Genomic DNA, 15,054 nt, shown 5'->3' with positions numbered 1-15,054 from the left:
CATAAATCTGTATAAAATAGTCTTACATTAAATTTATTCTCCTAAATTGCCACGACGGTGTGCACAACTGCAATAGATAATATTTTTTTTTAAGTTTGATAAAAGCGCAATCCTGTCCATTTAAATTATGCATATAAAAGTTGTTTTCCGAAGCATTGTAAAATGCATAATAACAAACCTATTATGCTCTATCTTTGTATATTTTTTATCTATCAACCCCAATTTACGCTTAATTAATGTGCCGCTTTGGACAATGGTGCTCCTCAATAAGGCCGTGACTTGAGTGTAAACTAGGACCCTTTGTTGTGGCTAAGATAAACAACTGGCTGCCATGTATATCACAAATTAGGTTTGAATTAGAACTGATGGGTCAGCGCGACTAGGCTTTTGTGTAAATATAGTTTTAGAAGAGATTTTTTTCAATATGTTTATATAATTTTCCCTTTTCTTCCAGTTTGAATAAAGCCAAATAAAAAGTTGAACACATTATTTCTTTATTTAACGCCTTTTGATTACGACGCCAAATTCACAGTTAAAAACACTTATATATGGTGTTTCTTACTAATGGGCCCTTTCGTTAAGAATAGCTTTAATTATTAAAGTTTATAAAGGCCAAGTATGAAGGGTTCGGAAGCACGCGTGGCTTTGTCCCAAAAGAGAGGGGGCGTGTCCTTTATTATTAAAGTTCCTGAAACTTCGAAGTCGATAAGGACGGAAACGTGCGAGACCCAAAATTATGAGTTTTCCATATTTTTTCTTTAACTGTTGGACAAAGTTTGGTGGGCTGCCATTAAAATATTAAAGATAAAATTATAGTGATTAGCACGTACAACAGGTATTTGATGTGGTTTTTTTATTACTGGTTAGTAATTTTGTAAGCAAAAAGTGATAAATTGAAAAAAAAATAAATAAAGGTTTAATTTTATTTCGGAAGGTGTACAATTCTTATATAAATAATAAAAATCATCTTATTGACTTTTAGAGAATAACTTTGCATTTGTTCTACTTATTAGGATAAAAAAAATTATCCTAATAATCTTAACCTTTATCTTAACCTTAAACAAATAATTAAATATCATTAGGTGAATAAAGGGAAAATTTTGTTTCATAATTAACATATAGTTTATAGCTAATAATTGTTGTAAGGTATCCGGGTTATGGACACTTCATAACTGAAGTGACTAAACATGATATCCTTAAGTGGAAAGTATATCGCTTCGTCAGAAACGCTGTACCTGCAGAAATATAATTACCTCAATTCGTCTTAATGAACCTTATTAAAGATCCAAATAATTAAAAGGGCTTAGAGATGTGCTATTAATTCAAAAAATTTGTAAACAATTAATACTCAATAAATAATTTAAATGTAACTTCATTGTTTGCTAAAAATAAACCTAAAATTAAATAAATCTTACTTAAAATAAATGACAACAAAAAAAGCTTGCAGCATAAATATATTTTGTAGATTTTTAAATTAATTCAAAAATAACTTTTTAAAAAAAAACAAATAATATCAGAAAGTGTAATAAAAAAGAAAAAAAAATCCAATTTAAATTAACTAGCGATTATTTTGCAGAAATATTGAAATTGAACCTACAAGATCATAAAAACCATCATTGAATCCTTATTCAATGACGCAAAGTTCATAAAACAGGAATGCATTATTGGTTTTTCAGGTGAATTAACCAATACTAGAGACAGAAGATATACGGTATACTCTTTTTTCGTTTTAAAATTTTGGACGTAAATGTTAAAATGAAATCCATGGATCATAAATAGCCATAATTAAATTCTGTATGCAGTGACGTAAAGTGTATAAAATAGGATTGCATTACTAGTTTCTCAAAGCCATTACACTTTATACGTATATCAAAAGGTCATATTTATTTTAGTTTTAACAAAAAAAAATTATAAATAAATTATTTTTTTTTCAACAGAAAATTGAAATTCCATTTTACAATGAATCAATTAACACTGATTATAGTTAGAACTTCCTATGAAATATCGAACCTAGAAACAGTACACAAGGTGAGTAGAGCTAGTATCTTAGGATTTCGTACTGTAAATACATTTTACCTTTATGATTCTAGGGGATATAATTAGAGTTCAATGTTAGCTGAAATACGTAAAACCAAAATCGCATAATCACAAAACTCTGTACATAGCTGGGTTTAACGTAAGAACATCATCCATTGAGGACAGGATAATAAAGCTGGATGAAGACTTAGGAGTTGGAAGGAATAGATCGAGAAATAAATAGAAAATACACCTGAAATATTAGAAAAATTATAACAGCAAGCTAAATGAGAATGCAATCGAATATAATTATAGTATGAAAGTCCAGGATTTAAACTTTCAAATAGAAAGTTAAAAATATAGAGGATATTATAGTTGGCGATCCTAGGGAGAAGACTGCTGATTAAGATCTCTACAAAAATTTGTACAGTAAAGTCTAGGGCCGTTAATATTAGAGAAAAATAATACAATATGTAGGAACTGAAGAGGTCGCAGAAATAAATATCGAAGAATTGGAGATAGCATTACATATAATGAAAGAAAGAAAGCATTTAGCTGAAGATCATAGTAGAACCGCAATTAATATAATAGAACATGTAAAATTATTGCCTAATGAATGTTTACTAGAAGGAAAGTCTCCACTAAGTAGAAAATTGCAGAAGTCGTCCTGTTATGCGAGAAACAAAAAAAAAACAACATATATAATTAATTGAAATTAAAACTCAAAAGCAATTTATTTGCCATAAAGAGTGAACACATTGCTAGAAACAAAATAAAAATAATAATATACATTTTAAATTACATCGTTTCTTGGCAACAAGGTCCTATTAGATTATTGAGCTATTGGATTATTATTCCACATTAATAAACTAATTACAAACATTAAAAACAACTAATTACAAGATGGATTCATAGCTAGTCAAAAAAGTGGAATTCTTTAACGGGCTTAGTATTATCGATCACTATCTTTAGACAGTTCGTCCTTTCATTAAAATAGCCACAAAATATAATATAGCACTCCATTTAGCCTTTGTCGAATATCAGAAGGCATTATACACATATACGAGGCTGGTCCCAGAAGTACCCGGCCTGACCTAGAGATGTCGATAGTAGTGAAAAATATTAGTGTATTAGAAAGTATATAATCTATAAAGCATATGTTTCAAGTTTGAAGACGCCACGTTGTTTAGTATTTGTTTGGCAGCCATCAATAGTGAACGTTTTCAGTGAATTTGTGAGAATGGAGAAAATTGGTCATCGTTATGTGATACAATACTTTTATTTGAAAGGCCTCAGCCCAACCAATATAAAATCTGAACTGGATTCTACTCTGGGTGAGTCTGCTCCTTCGTTAACAACAGTAAAATATTGGGTAGCAGAGTTTAAACGAGGCCGTACGAGCTGCCAAGACGAGCATCGCAGTGGTCGACCAAATAAGCTGACGACTCCAGAAATTTTAAAGAAAATTCACAAAGTGGTACTGGATGATCGTCGACTAAAAGTGCGCGAGCTAGCGGACATAGTAGGCATTTCAAAAAGTGCGGTATATTGCATATTTACTGAAAATTTTGACATGAGAAAGCTGTGTGCAAGATGGATGCTGCGTTTACTCACATTCGAGCAAAAACAGTGTCGTGAAGATGTTTCAATTGAGTCTTTAGCGAAATTTAATAGCAACAAAGCAGAATTTTTGCATCGTTTCATAACCATGAATGAAACATGGGTCCATCACTTCACACCTAAGACAAAAGAACAATCAAAACAATGGACTGAAAAGGGAGAACCAGCTCCAAAGAAGGCGAAAACCGTTTCATCTGCAGGCAAGGTCATGGCGTCGGTTTTTTGGGATGCGCGAGGGATAATTTTCATTGACTATCTTAAAAAATGTAAAACTATTAACGGCGAGTATTATGCGAACTTATTGCAACGTTTGAGCGAAGAAATCAAGCAAAAACGGCCGTATTTGGTTAAGAAGAAAGACTTGTTTCATCAAGACAATACACCAGCTCACAAATCCGTTATTGCAATGTCCGAAATTAACGAATTAAAGTTTGAATTGCTACCTCATGCACCCTATTCACCAGAATTAGCCCCCTCAGATTATTTTCTGTTTCCAAACTTAAAAAACTGGCTCAGTGGTCAAAGATTTTCTAACGATGAAGAAGTGATGTCTGCAGTTAATGGCTATTTCGAGGCGCAAAACAGTTCTTATTATAAAAAGGGTATCGAACTTATAAAACATCGCTGGAAAAAGTGTATATAGCTGAAAGGAGATTATGTTGAAAAATAAATAAATTTTTTTCCAAAATTTTCGTGTTTTTTTTCTTGGGTCGGGTACTTCTGGGACCGCCCTCGTATATGAGAAACAAAGACACGACACCATTTCACAAAAATTTCTTACCCTTGCCTTGGAGCAGTTCTTCGAAAACCTTGACTAGCAAGAACACGGGATTAATATTGATGGAGTGAGACATGCAGGTAATGACGAACCCCTATAAATTGTCTCAGAATATACTTAGGCCCCAAAATTCAGCAAAAAAAATCGGGTTTCTAAAATTACTAGAAGAATAAATAGGCGTCTCCTGGGTAGCTTTTCATAATCTAGGATTTAGTCTTAAATCTAGCGAATTTCCTTTAAATTTGAAATCGACAGTGTTTGACTGTGATGCCGAGACAATGAAAATTACCCGTAAATTTGTCAATAGGCTGCAAATCATCCAACGAGCAATAGGGAGAATAATAACAGGAAAAATTGTAAGGGATAAAGTTCGCAATCAGGAAATTCATAGGAGAACTAAAGTGACATATGTAGTAAGGCCTGTGGTACAACTAAAATGTAGATGAGCTGATCATATAGCAAGACAGGATGACGAATGGTGGGCACATATTTGGCGCCCAACAGAGACCAAACGAAGTATCGGTAGACTACAAAGACGACATCTAAGATATTGCAGCAAGGAATTGGATCTCGACTGCTAAGGAACGAAAAGCTTGGAAAGATTTGGAAAAGATCTACAACCAGAAGTGAATAAATATGGCCTGAGAAGAAGATGGTTAGATCACATAACAGAAATGTCATACGCTCTACTATAAAGGAAACTATACAAGCAGGATCAACGGAGTGGGATTTCTTCTAAGCAAAAATATAACAATGTCATACAATATAAAAACATCTTCGAGAGAATAATACCAATAAATCAAAGTGTTAACAACAGATACTGTTGCAAAATAATATAGGTATACGCTGCAAGCATTGACTACAACAATTAAGGAGTCAAGCAAATTTAAGAAATAAATAAATCTCAATCAGAAAAAGACTAAAGAAAAAAAAGTTGGTGCATTTGGCTTACGTACAAAAAACCGATAGAAGTGACATGCTACTAACCTACATTAAGGAAACTAAAATCTTATATATGAAAACCTACTTCAAGAAAAGAGAAGGTCGACATTGGACAGTAATTAAAGAATACAATTAGTTTGCTAACTTTATAAAGTGCTTGTCTTTAAATAGCTTTTGTCGATTATGAAAAAGCCTTCGACTCCATTGAAATCGAGGCGTTGTTAATAATGGGTCATGTTGATAATTGATAAAAAACTTTGATTAAAAATATATATGAATTGAAGAACTGTGCAAACCGTCGAAAACCGGCGAATTCATCTCACCACAATTGTTTACGCTTACGTTAGAGAAGTTATTGAGACACCAAAGCGATTCAGATCAATGAAGAATACTTAAGACACCCTTGTATTAAATTTTAATTACGAAAGTGATAAAATTAAAGATTTGCTAATTATAAGTGTGTGCAATTGCTACATGCAGCAATATTTAAAACATATTTTCCAGAGAATTTAATTCTAAATTATTTAATCAATTAATCATGAAATGTGCGGGGATATAACAGGTGTAGATAAAAAAGAACTACAAGGGGATTTTTATTAGTTTCATTTTGAAAAAATAAAACAGTGGGTACTAAGGAATTTAGTTGTCAGAAGTCAATAAACATTTTAATAAAATAGGGCCAATATAACAATGCTCTATTAATAAATAAAATTCATTAGTTTTTTAAATATGCAGAAAAAAAATAATCTTGGAAAAATTTTCTTGTTTTGAAAATGTTTAAAAAATGTGTTATTGCAAATTATTGAAAAGATAAATATTTAAGTAAATGATAACTAGGAAATGAAACTCAAATAAAAGATAAATTCATTATTATTACGAGATTAGGAAGAAACAGTAATAAACCAAATTAAATATAATATATACTAATAAACAACATAGAACGGGAAAGAGGGACAGAATTAAAATTAAATACTTTATATTAATTTTAAGTTAAATTCAATAAAATGTTTTTAGAATAACTTGTAAAAAGTCTTTATGATACTTTTGCAATACTTACACTTTTTTATCGTATTTTAAAATAACCATAAATATAGCAATATCTTTACAAAGAAATAAGTAGAAACATTAAGTCAAATAAATATATGATTGAAATTGATTTATCAATTTACAAATCATTAAAAATATGTTATAACATTTCTATCAAAATCACACAGAAAAACCTTAATATTGACTGAAAAAAGTCTCTACCAGTTTTTTTGTTTTACGTCCTATAGAAAAATTACACTAAACATTCCGAAGACAATATTTTTTTATGCGTATAGCATTACAACCTCTGATGACAAAGTACAAATGATTTCACGCATTTTAATATATAAAATACTAAATTTTAACATTTATCAATAACATATACGATAACGCACCCTTAGTCACATTAGGTAATTAATTAATAGTTCAATAATATTTAACCTTCTAATAATAGGGAAAATATGTTACCTGTGGTGGATAGAAGTCAGGTAACCGCTCTACAGCCTCCCTATAAATAGCAAGAGCACTATGCAACCTTCCTTGCTCGCTAAAGAGAGTCCCTAGTTGCAACAGAGCTGATAATTTAGCATTTTCATGCTCCCTTCTATCTTTTAATCCAGTACCATCCAGTTTTGAGGCTTGAGTTAGTATAGATATAGCTTCATCACATTTTCCTGCGGCAATAAAAGCTGTCCCAAGATTAACGTAGGCCACTGTAAAAAAACGTAATGCTATAATAATAATAATAGTATGCCGAAAAACTGTAATTAGATAAATGAATTAAGTTAATGGTAATCTATTTTCGTTATAAATATTAAACAAATAATGACTGATGAATAAAACAGCTGGCTACGTAATAGCTAAAATTAGAACACTATCCCCTTTCAGTCATAAATATGTATTTTCCAGTGCCTCGACTCCTTTTAATTCCTTACAAATCTTTTCAGCGCGTCTCTTTTGTTACGAAAAGGAACGTCTCAGAAGTTCCGTTATTTAAGTTCACATAAGGAATACCAAATTCCTTCCAAATTACTCGCGAATTACGTCGGAAAAGGAGCAACCGACTTAGCACAAAGGCTCAACTTATGAATAGCTAATTCGAATAAGAATAGAATTTTCTTGTAATTAGCAATTTTTCTGTGGAGAGGGTTTTTTTCTCTGCTAGCGATGCGGAAATAGGTTTGTTCATAAGACGTGTAATAAGGAGGTTTATTGCCATCGGATACATCTATTTAGCAAAATTAAACTTTTTATTTGTAATTTTTTTTGAGAATTTGAATAAATGGGAGGAGTAAATTAGCATAAAATGAATATTAAATTCATAATAGTATTGCGCGCCACTGTATATTTCACTGTAAAGTGCTATGGTAAAAGGATTGTATAATATAACACTTCACTCAAAATATTCAATTCTGTCAAAGAATGATAGAGGCCTGGAGCTCGCATATAAATTCGGAAATTTTGCATATTTTTTTTCAGCTTTTTGTTATACAAATGATTATTTGATTCAGATATTTTTCCACTGCGGTCAATTTGAAATTTAAATTTATGCGCGGAAGGGACCGTGTTGATGACATATCAATTGGCTTAAATTGGAGTCTCTTGTTAACTGGAAAGGAAAAACTGGACCGAGTTAAAATCATAATAAATTTTAGGTATCGGTTATTTTGCAGAATCATTTTTAATCAAATCGGTAAATTTAAAGCAGTTATATTATAGATAGAATATGAATATTCCAGTATCAGCCAATAAAGGAATTTACTTTAAAAACATTACTATACGTATGGAAGAAGATCTTATCAAATTAATATATTTAGTTATAAAAAAAACTTAATAAAATGGTAGTGAACATATACATAGCTACTGCATAATTAATTATTTTTTATTAATAAATATATATTAAAATTTCCAGAATATATACAACAATTGCCTATTTAAGGAAATAAATTATAAAGAGTAATTAGGAGGAAGGGAAATATAAAAGTAAGAAAAATTAATATACACAAATGCCTTTATTAGGCAAGGGTTGATATGCATTTCAAAAGTAAAGAACCATGATATCTGAGAAGCAGAATAACGACTTACAAAGAATGGAGAACAGAATTGTAAAAGATTCAAAGACATGATATTCAATAGTAATTTTTAAATTATTTATTTAAAAGTTTAATTAGCAGACATAAATATATGGAATAGTGAAGAGATGTGAAAATATATATCAGTTTCAGTCACTTCTTGAATCTCCTTATATAGACTTGAATTATTTTCATATACTGTAGATTAAGACCCTATGAATCTGGATGTCTTATATCTATAGTATCTATCGGTCTGTACCTCAGAGCTCAGTTTTAGGGTCTTTTTTATTTTTTCTCTATATAAATAATGTGGCTAACTTTTTTGTAATCGAATAACATCAGCAAAAATTCTTTTATAGTTTATATAGTAATACTATAATGTTTAATAATAAACTTTATTTCAAAAGAAGGAACATTATTAACGGCTAAATTAAGTTTTAATAGATTTGTTTTCCATGAACAAGGTCCTCAAATAATAGCAAGAATATGTAGAAAATTTAACACTTTATTTCTAAATTTACAACCAGGTAATAAACAAAAATTATTTATACTACAACATACTTCGTTAACTTTACGTGAAAGTAACAAAAAAATAGTAACGGAAATTTTTGATATGACTACAATTATTCTCTTAACCTTTTTAAACTCATTTTCTGGTGGATATATTTTTTCGCTCTTTTAATTTCGCTTTTATTTAGCTCTACAAATCAGATAATAACTCGCTGACATAGCTATTCTTTATTGTTTACTGATGTTGCGCATGCCCCTTCCTTCATATTGTCCCACAAATAAAAATCAAGGGATGTCAGATCTAGTGATCTCGCATCCCTCGCCAATCCCATGAACCCATAGGCCTGAACCAAATATCATCAAACATGCTTCGTCAAGTACAAACCAACCAGTACGAAAATCTTGCACTGGCAGATTTTTCAAAAAATTACTTACAACACTTCTTAAAATTTAGCAGAATTTAGTGGTTTATTACAAATAAAAAATATTACTTCATCATCTTTTAAAAGGCAAAATAAATTAAAACTAAATTTTTCTTTATTTGTCCCGTGTGGATTAAGATCAGCCCAAAAATATTTATTTTATAGTGTCAAAACAATATTTTACACTGCTAAACTGAATTTGGGTTATACAATTATCGCAAATTGATAATTAACTGTATACTATTTATAATCTTATCTTAAATCGGTACCAACAATCCCAGAAATCTAATTATTATTAAAACAAGCGCAATAAATGCTAAACTGTCAAGCACAGAACACAAGCATTGGAATTTAAATAAAAACGTAAAAGACGTTATTCGGAAAATAGAGTCTATAAAGTGTCGAACCATCAGAAAAACTCATGTACAGAAGTAATAACTACGATATTTAAAGAGATAGATGAATACATTAACTTTTATGCTACATGAAGTGTTTAGTCAGGGATTTTTTTTATTGAAGATATCTAGTAGCAAAATAGGGAACATAATCCATAATAGTCAATAAGTAGAATAGTTAAATCAGAAGCTAAATAAACCTAAACATTTTACTTGAGGAATAGCATCAAATCTACAGGAAATATACTAAGATTTGTATCAGACAAAAGTATTTTGTATTTAAATTTTTTTTTTTAAATTAAGTCAAATAGCAATAGGAAGTAAATAGTAATAAGTAAATAAGAAGTAGTTTTAGTATTTTTTTGGTAAAAGGCTATTGTGATTTTAATTTATTAATTACTGCTGATAAAATTTAAATATTTTATTTAAATGCGACTTGAAAAATATATCAATAGGTTCTCTTATTATGGCATATCAATGTAGCAGCAAATTCCTTGCACTGATAGATAATGGACCGTTACCTATTATTTATTCCACATATTACCACACTTGCCAATGAGCTCTCGCATTATATACCGCAAAATCTGTGTATTATGTGTTAATGGAGTCTCACCTTCGTCATGAGTTACTATTCCGAGAAAATGTAAGCAAATATTTGATGAGAACAATATGCATTATATAGAAAGGAGCTATCTGTGATAAATGCAAAGTGTAATCCTTAACGTCCTCTCGCTCACTAATCATGAAAACTATGATACTGATTCTAAAAGATAAATCTAAGATACTTATACTCCAGTTTAGCAGGGTTATGGGTTTCACTACCCACTTTAGCTTTGTCAAGAAATTCACTCTATATACTCTTATTATGTAATAGAAGTCTTTAACCACCTTTTTGTTAGTATCCACAAATTTTTCTGCTAATATATCTTAAAATACAGAGTTGTAGAGCTAATATTGAGCAGAGTTGAATACATTCACTATATATATGTATTTTTTGAATTTTTATGTCAAAAAAAACTACAAAAAAAAATAAAAAACTCTACAATTAACAACACACTTACTTATTAACTTTATTTTTATTATCTACTATAATTTTCAATTTTTTTTTCAATATGAAACTTCGTAATGATTTCCTATGCATTTCAAAGTTTAATTTTTTTTTCTAATAATAAAATAGGACTACGGTTATGCTAAAATGCTTCTATAAAAGTTGCTCGACTATGGATTTAAAGGTTAAAATTTTTATTTATAAGTTTATTGAGAGGCGTTGCACGTAAATAGGTATGCTTCGGAAGTAGCGTTATAAATTTTTATTTTATTTTTAGCTTATGCGTAGGTATTTTTCTTTATATAAAAGTATAAATATCTAACCATGTAATATCTATTAATTTCTTTTAACACTTGCTTCGTTACTTTTATAATAACTATAGGATTTCTATATAGTAGTTTAAAAAGAGTCTTATAACTGTTTATAAGAGGAACATAATAGAGTATATTAAATACTTATAATTTAGTAAATTATTAATATTTTCAGGATTGTCTAGAAAAAACAGAATTTTTAAAACATTTAACTGCAAATCCACTTTTAAATTTTACAACATATAATCTTCATAAAATTATTTATTTAGCAATTATCTGCAACTCTTAAAAGTTTATAATAATAATTTATTAATTATTTCCAAGTTTTTTATCATTAAATAGTGTTTGTTAATACTCATATAATGATAATTAGCATAAGGAAAGTTTCAATAGATAAACATGTATGTCGAGCAAACAAGACTTCCTAACTGTATTACCAACCAAACTTATTTATTTTAACTAAGTTCGTATAACACATAAACTCGCATCTAGGCTGTTTAACTTCGCAACTTCACTCTGAAAATTATACTTTGGAATTAAAGGGTCCTTTTAATATTCTGGATTAAAAGATGCAAAACTGCCGTATTTTCTTAACAGTTAATTTATTTTAGTAGGTTATTTTAATTGAGTTTTTAAGATTTCCCAAGAGAAATTCCCACGAGGGTCGAGTTATAATATTGGAAGTAAGCAAATTCTTTCTATTGAATTATAGGCATATTTAGCATTTGTGAATGAACCTTTTCAATAAACCTATTTTTTTTTAGTATAAAACTAACTCATGTTTGTGATGTATTAGTTGATTATGAAGTAACCTTAACTATTTGCCGTCATTAATTAACAATAGTGTTTTCTATTGAATTGACTTCCTTTGAAGCTTACGTTTGGTTACATTAGGAAACTGACATTCAATATTCTTTGGACAATAAGTTGTTAAAAAAGAGTATGGTCTCATCACAAAAGGGGAGGATTGACTTTCACTTAAGTGAAAACTCAGAATTTGAGCATAATGATCCCAATACGCCAAATCAAAGGATCCACTAAAAAACAGTGTAGCTTTATAAAATTTATTATCAATTAAGGTACAGGATGATCCCTGAGTTTTAGAAGATTCAGAAAATATTCCGTACGTATAGAAATAAAATTATAATTAAAATCACCACAAAAATACATTAAAACATCGGGTTTACATAAAGGATAAATAGACATTAGATAGATGTATATAAAACAATCTGAAATCTTCACATTATTCACAGCCTCGAGAAGACCAGAAGAACATTTAAAATTGTCAGATAATAAAGAGCCTTTATTCTCTATATGTTTTTAAGTACTGAAGTTAGATCTGCTAAACATTTCCACATGAGTCCCTACTACTAGCCAAGTTTCTCTGATCTCAGAATAGGTATTTACGTATAAAAATGGTTCCAAGTCAGCAGAACTAAGCCGAATGCTTTGACGTTTTTTCTTTACATTCACAATCCTCACTCCTTTTGTGACTTGTGACTTTCTCAAATACCCGTTTGCTTTGTAGCACTTTTTTCTCAATTCATATTTCTTAAACGTGTTTCGCATCATCATGGTTTTTATTGTTACTTATAGTGTGATCTGTGTAGGTATATGTCAAAGCCTGATGAAGCTCCTACGAGACGAAACACGTGTAGCTTTTCAAAAATTTATATATATGTTTAATGAGTCCCTGACTTGGAGTTTTTACTTTTGTTTTTATATGTCTTTTATGTCTTTTGAAGAAAGAATGGATAATATGTTTCTATTATACATACATTATATTATTATGTACTCTTAATAATAAATCTAATATCCTAGCTAAAGTTAGCTTTTAGGTATTCCATAAAATCAGATTCACCAATATCAAGTGAGACTTTTAAGACCGATATTGCAGCGAGTGAAGTGTAATTTAAATAATATTTATATATAATGTCTTAAATCATGCCTATATAATTATATTTAAATATCCAGCAATTTAGCTGTTAAGTTAAAGGGTTATTTTAAAACAATATTAAATATTAATATTAATAATTAAAAAATTTAAAAAATTATGTAAGAAATACCTTAATTAAATAAAATAAAAAATATTAAAAAGAGAAAACGTCGAAGGTATAAGTTTTATATTTTTTAACTTTTTTAGCTAAATATTTAGTTAAACATGAATCAAAGAATAATTTTTTTATTAATTAAGATATTTTAGTGTAAGAAATAAGAAAAGAAGTAAAAATAGAAAAAAATTTCTGCTTTTCCTTCCTTTTTCATTTCCTTTATTTTTCTTCTTTCAACTCGTACTTTTAATTCTTTAAAATAAGGACTGTATAATGCTCAATTTATCTAGTAAATATTTTATTAATAATAATCATAAAATTTTAGCCAGGTTAGGCTTAGGTCAGATTGAATTTTAAATTAAAGAATACCACATGCTTTTTATTGCTCAGACTGAATTTAGTTTCTTCAAAAAATGAATATTCCTAGTTACGACTACTCCATATACCTTTTAAACCTTGTAAAGCCAATATAGACTGATAGGATAAAGACATCATAACAACAACGTTCCTAATAATTAAATAAATGAGTGGCTAAAACTTCAACTATCGATAATCATTGATTAAGCAAATCACAACAATAATATCACAAAATCACTTATCTCTGTAAGACTAATTCAGGTGCATGCAACTCTATAATTTATCTAAAAAGAGTAATTTAATTATTTTAAACTCGGTTTTCTTAAAATAATTTAGAAAATAAAATTATTATTACCAATCCCGGTTCATCAAAGAAACATACTAGTTAAAAAGTAAATTTCCAGTTTCAACTAAGATTAAACTTGATTTATAAGTTAACATATTTAGATTATTACTTTTAAAACGTTAAATAACCTCCGATTTTAGGTATAGAAAAAAACGAATTAGGAGAGACCATTTGCCGAACAAAATAGCGATGTTTGTAGCGGGATTATATGCGCGTTTTCTACTAAATCAAATAATATTGCCTCGTTTTACGACCAACTTTGCCATTTACTGTATTAAGATTAAAGTAAAATAAAACGTTAAACACGTATATGGCTTTTTGATATCGGGATTTATGCGAAAACCGATTTGGCCTAAACGGTTTCGCGTTCGGAATTTGACTGATAGTTTCTGTAGTTTTATATATGAAAAGAAATTTTAGAAGGTTGATTTGCTCTTTATATGTGTAGCAGCTTATGAAAGATTTATTATTGAAAATTTGTTTTGTTAATATGAGATCGACCTTGATAATGTTTAGAAATAAATATTAATATCGGAAATTTCAATCTTTCAAAACGAACCTACTTTACCACCCTTATTAATTTATGTGACACATTACTGTAAGAGGCATAAAACTATCAGCTTTATTAAATGCGGAATTGTTCTAAGATAACTTCCTGTTATTTTTGTTTATTATTCAGTATTATAAAGTAGTTTATTTTGAAAGAAAATAACTGAATAAATTATTCAAATAAAATTTTCAAAACCTCAAAGATGCCAAAAAGGCTCTTGGACCTGCATGAATAAATCACAATCGGTCAACGTCTCGAGAGACTGAAAATATGTCCAAAAATAAATATACTAAAGCAATAATATTTGTCTGAAGAGAGCCGAGGAAGCAATAAAAGCCCGGATGACAAAAGTGAGACGGGGCTTAGACTTAAATATTGAAAGTTGGTAAAATCCCTCTGGAATATTATGGAAAATCTGGCTGAGAATGCTGGGATTAGAGCGACTACGTTTAATACCAAAAGGAACATCCTGCTGTTTTAAGATTAACTTTGAGGGAGAGTAGAGATTTTCTTTATTCGCTTTCATATTATAAAGTTTTATATTTTTGTAGTAAATAATAATAGCTTATAAGAAATTCAGCACGTAAGTTAAAGCATTTAAAAATTGTTA

At 29.3% G+C, this 15,054-nt stretch overlaps 1 protein-coding gene across 1 annotated transcript in view; it reads right to left on the bottom strand.

Annotated features, from left to right (window-relative positions):
• LOC126737615 (protein O-mannosyl-transferase TMTC2-like) overlaps positions 1-15,054 on the bottom strand; it is a 251,233-nt gene that overhangs the window by 79,115 nt on the left and 157,064 nt on the right. The window contains exon 8 of the mRNA XM_050442592.1: positions 6,851-7,095. Coding sequence (XP_050298549.1) covers positions 6,851-7,095 — 245 coding nt within the window. The remainder of the gene's footprint in view (positions 1-6,850; positions 7,096-15,054) is intronic.

The sequence above is a fragment of the Anthonomus grandis genome, chromosome 6, assembly GCF_022605725.1.
Source record: "Anthonomus grandis grandis chromosome 6, icAntGran1.3, whole genome shotgun sequence".
Classification (NCBI taxonomy): domain Eukaryota; kingdom Metazoa; phylum Arthropoda; class Insecta; order Coleoptera; family Curculionidae; genus Anthonomus; species Anthonomus grandis.
The sequence above is the reverse complement of the archived record's forward strand: the minus strand, read 5'-3'. Positions and strand labels throughout refer to the sequence as shown.